This window comes from Nannospalax galili, unplaced genomic scaffold (assembly GCF_000622305.1).
Source record: "Nannospalax galili isolate Female #2095 unplaced genomic scaffold, S.galili_v1.0 scaffold158, whole genome shotgun sequence".
Lineage (NCBI taxonomy): Eukaryota > Metazoa > Chordata > Mammalia > Rodentia > Spalacidae > Nannospalax > Nannospalax galili.
This window is the reverse complement of record NW_008345290.1, coordinates 2,763,491-2,767,017: the sequence shown is the minus strand read 5'-3', so window position 1 is coordinate 2,767,017 and position 3,527 is coordinate 2,763,491. Positions and strand designations below refer to the sequence as shown.

General features: G+C 38.9%; 1 protein-coding gene across 2 annotated transcripts in view; it reads right to left on the bottom strand.

Moving 5' to 3' along the window:
• Nucleotides 1-104: 104 nt before the first annotated feature.
• Nup42 (nucleoporin 42) overlaps nt 105-3,527 on the bottom strand; it is a 14,209-nt gene continuing 10,786 nt past the window's right edge. The window contains exons 3-4 of one of the 2 annotated variants that reach the window (XM_029567575.1): nt 1,992-2,076; nt 105-1,205 (exon numbers count right to left, since the gene is read on the bottom strand). In XM_029567575.1, coding sequence (XP_029423435.1) covers nt 634-1,205; nt 1,992-2,076 — 657 coding nt within the window. In that variant the 3' untranslated portion in view covers nt 105-633. The remainder of the gene's footprint in view (nt 1,206-1,991; nt 2,077-3,527) is intronic. The other variant, XM_008841464.3, reaches the window with a different exon arrangement.

The following is a 3,527-nucleotide window of genomic DNA, read 5'->3' as shown; positions in this document are numbered from 1 at the left end:
CATATATATTTCTAGAGCAAAAAAAAAAAAAAAGATGGGAAGGTGTTTTTTTTTTCCCTTTTTTTTTTTTTTTTTTTTTTTTTTTTAATTTTAAAGGGAAAGAAAGTGGGATAGAATGAGAAATTTATTTTATTCCATACACAGTATTTTTAGTTCCAATCAAAATTACAGTATAAAAAGTTTCCCTTGCTTTTTGAGTCTTTTTGATTATATTTTATTTAGCTGGGCTTAAGAAAAAAAGAGGTAAACTTTAAAATTCCCCAAATTATTGAAAGCTTATATGCCTCTTAAATATATGTACATATATGTGCACATGCATTTGTTTTTTCTTATGAACCATTCAAGACAACTTCAAAGGCTATATTTAGAGAGGGAGTATGGCTCAGAAGCAGAGTCCCTGCTTGCATATGTAAAGCTCTGGTGAGATCCTTAGCACTACAAAAAAAAAAAATCTCTAAAAAAAATCTCAAATTTTTCTTTTTTTGAAGGTCTCATCTGTAGCCCTGATAATTGTTATAATGTAATCCAGGCTGGTCTTGAATTTGTGGCATTCCTCCTGTTCAATCTCTTAAATCATAAGTATGCACCACACGCCTGGCTAGAGCCAGTCTTTTTTGTCTTTAAACCACCTTCTTATATACTCAGAAGCTCCATAGGTGGTGGCTTTAATGGAATTTTCCCCAAAGTAAATTTCTTGGACTGAAACTGTTCTAGTTCCCCTTCTGTCAGCTGATCCTTCGGTGTGAACAGTACATTATCTGTAGTGATGGTGGCATTTGAGACTGGAAAAGAGGTGGACATGCTGTTACCTCCAAACATATCATTTGATGGCTTGGGAAACGTAGTTTGAGAATGTGAGCCAGGACTACCAAAACCAGCTGCAGAACTGTGGCTTCCGAAGGCTGGGGCTACTGGAGGTCCGAAAGGGCTTGCTGCCAAGGAAGCCGGAAATCCTGAAAACCCAGGAGATCCAAAACTGGAAGCTTCAGGGCTCTTAAATGAAAACAAAGCAGCAGATGCAGCTTCGGGTTTTCCAAATCCGAAGGCTGGAGCGGTGGTAGAGATGTTAGAAGAGGGACCAGCTCCAAAGGCTGGGCGACTCCCAAACACAGAAGCACTTCCAGAAGGAGCGGCGGCAAACCCAGAGCTTGTTTTAAAACTAAAATTCTGAACGTTATCACTGCTGCTGTTATTCACTGGAAAAGCTACAAAAATAGATTACAGTCAGAAAAACAGCCACACTACTCCTTTTTCTTGTTTCAGACATGTTTGGACATTGCGAAGTTTATGGGAAAAGTGAAAACGAGACATTAGAACAAACTTACTAAACTCCATTTCCTTGTCCTTTCTGCTACTGTGATTTACTTTCACCCAGGAGTAATCTTAGGGCCCAGGGGTATAGACTTTCACTTTGGGCTTGCCATGCTAGCTCACTAGAGCTGCCACTTGACAGATATACAATGGCAAAGTTTTCAAAGGTGCTGCTAACACAGCTGGGTATTTGCATCAAATTCCCGAGACAAAGTCTTGCTGTGGTGGTCACACTGGCCTCAAACTTTTGATTCCTCACCTCAGCTCCAGAATGCTAGAATCACATGCATACCATCACTCCTGGTTTCCTACAAGGTTCTTGAGAAAATATTCCTAAAAATATAGCCTGGCTTAGTGGCTCATGTTTGAAGCTCAGTACTCAGGAGGTAGAGGCAGGAGGATCACAAGGCAGGGAGTTCCAGGCTAGGGCTACAGAATAAGATTCTGTCTCAAAAACAAAAGGACTTCTATAACCTGAGTCATCATGTCTTTCACAATATATACCTATTCTAGCTTGCCCTTCACAAACATTTGCTGAGCCATGATCTTCAAGACTCTAAAATGGAAGGTGGCAGAATTTGTAAGAATTATTTAAAATGGCGATTCAGGCTCTGTAAGTTGAAACCTACAGACTCCTACTTTTCTAAGTCAATGAAAGCAAGTTTGCCTCACTCTCTTACCTGGTGACCCAAATGTCCCTGCTTGCTTACTTCCAAATCCAAACGTAGGTGTTATGTGATTCACTCCATCCTTCACATAAGAGAGCTTTAAAAAAAATGCAGAGAATTAAGTGCTTGAAGAATAATTCTCAGTACCTTTTATATATACTTTTACATTTATTTATTTAATTTATTTAACCAAGTCAGAGTCTTACTTTGTAGCCCTAGCTGACCTGGAACTCCCTATGTAGACCAGGATGGCTTCAAACTCACAGAGATCTGCCTGCCTCTGCCTCCCAAGTGCTGGGATCAAAGGCGTGAGCCACCTGCTCAGCTATATATGCTTAATTTATTTGTATTTATTTATTTAGTCTTTTTGTTTTTGAGATAGGGTCTCCCTGTAGCCCCAGCTAATCTGGAACTTGCCATGGAGACCAGGCTGGCTTCCATCTTAGGGAGATCTGCTTGCCTCTGCCCCCCAAGTGCACCTTCATGCCTGGCAATGCTTAATTTTTAAAATGTACATTTGAACATGAAGTTAAATGTTTAGCCTATAAAATGCCCATAATGTGATCACAAAAAAATCAGAATGTAATACTGTATAAAATACACAATTAACTAAGATGAATAACTATAGAAAAATGCACAAGAAATTAACAATGATTATTTCTGGCTGAAGAACGATTTTAATTTTACAGCTGTTAAATTTGCAAAAACAAAATATACTACAATCAGGAAATGTTTTTTTAAAAAAAATATTTCATTTATTATTTTTATTTTATGTGTATGAGTGTATTGCTTGCATGTACGTGAGTGCACCCGTGTCGTGCAATGCTACGGAGGTCAGAAGGTGGCTTCGGATTCCCCTGGACCTGGAGTTAAGGATGGTTTGTAGCCGCCATGTGGGTGCTGGGAATCGAACCTGGGTCCTCTGCAAGAGCAGTCATTGCTGTTAACTGCTGAGCCATCTCTCCAGCCCCAGAAAAATATTTTTTAAAGAATATACTTCAGGGGGCTGGAGGGATGGCTCAGCAGTTAAGAGCACTGGTTACTCTTGCAGAGGACCCAGATTTGATTCCCAGCACCCACATGGCAGCTAACAACTCTCTGTAACTCCAGTTCTAGGGGATCTGATACCCTCTTATGACCTCCACAGGCACTACGGCACTACACAACTTCTACCTACATGCAGGCAGTACACTCATACACATCAAATAAAAGCATTTAAAAAATTTTTATGTTATATATATATACTTCAAGGAAGGATTGATATAATGAAGATATACTGTATACATGCATGAAAGTTTCAAAGGATACCAGTCTACTTAAACACTTAACTGAAGTGGAGTCACAATTAAATTATAAAAAGCTTACTAATATATATATATACTTCAAGGAAGGATTGATATAATGAAGATATACTGTATACATGCATGAAAGTTTCAAAGGATACCAGTCTACTTAAACACTTAACTGAAGTGGAGTCACAATTAAATTATAAAAAGCTTACTAAGCCAGGCATGGTGGTATACACCTTTAATCCCAGCAGGCAGAGGC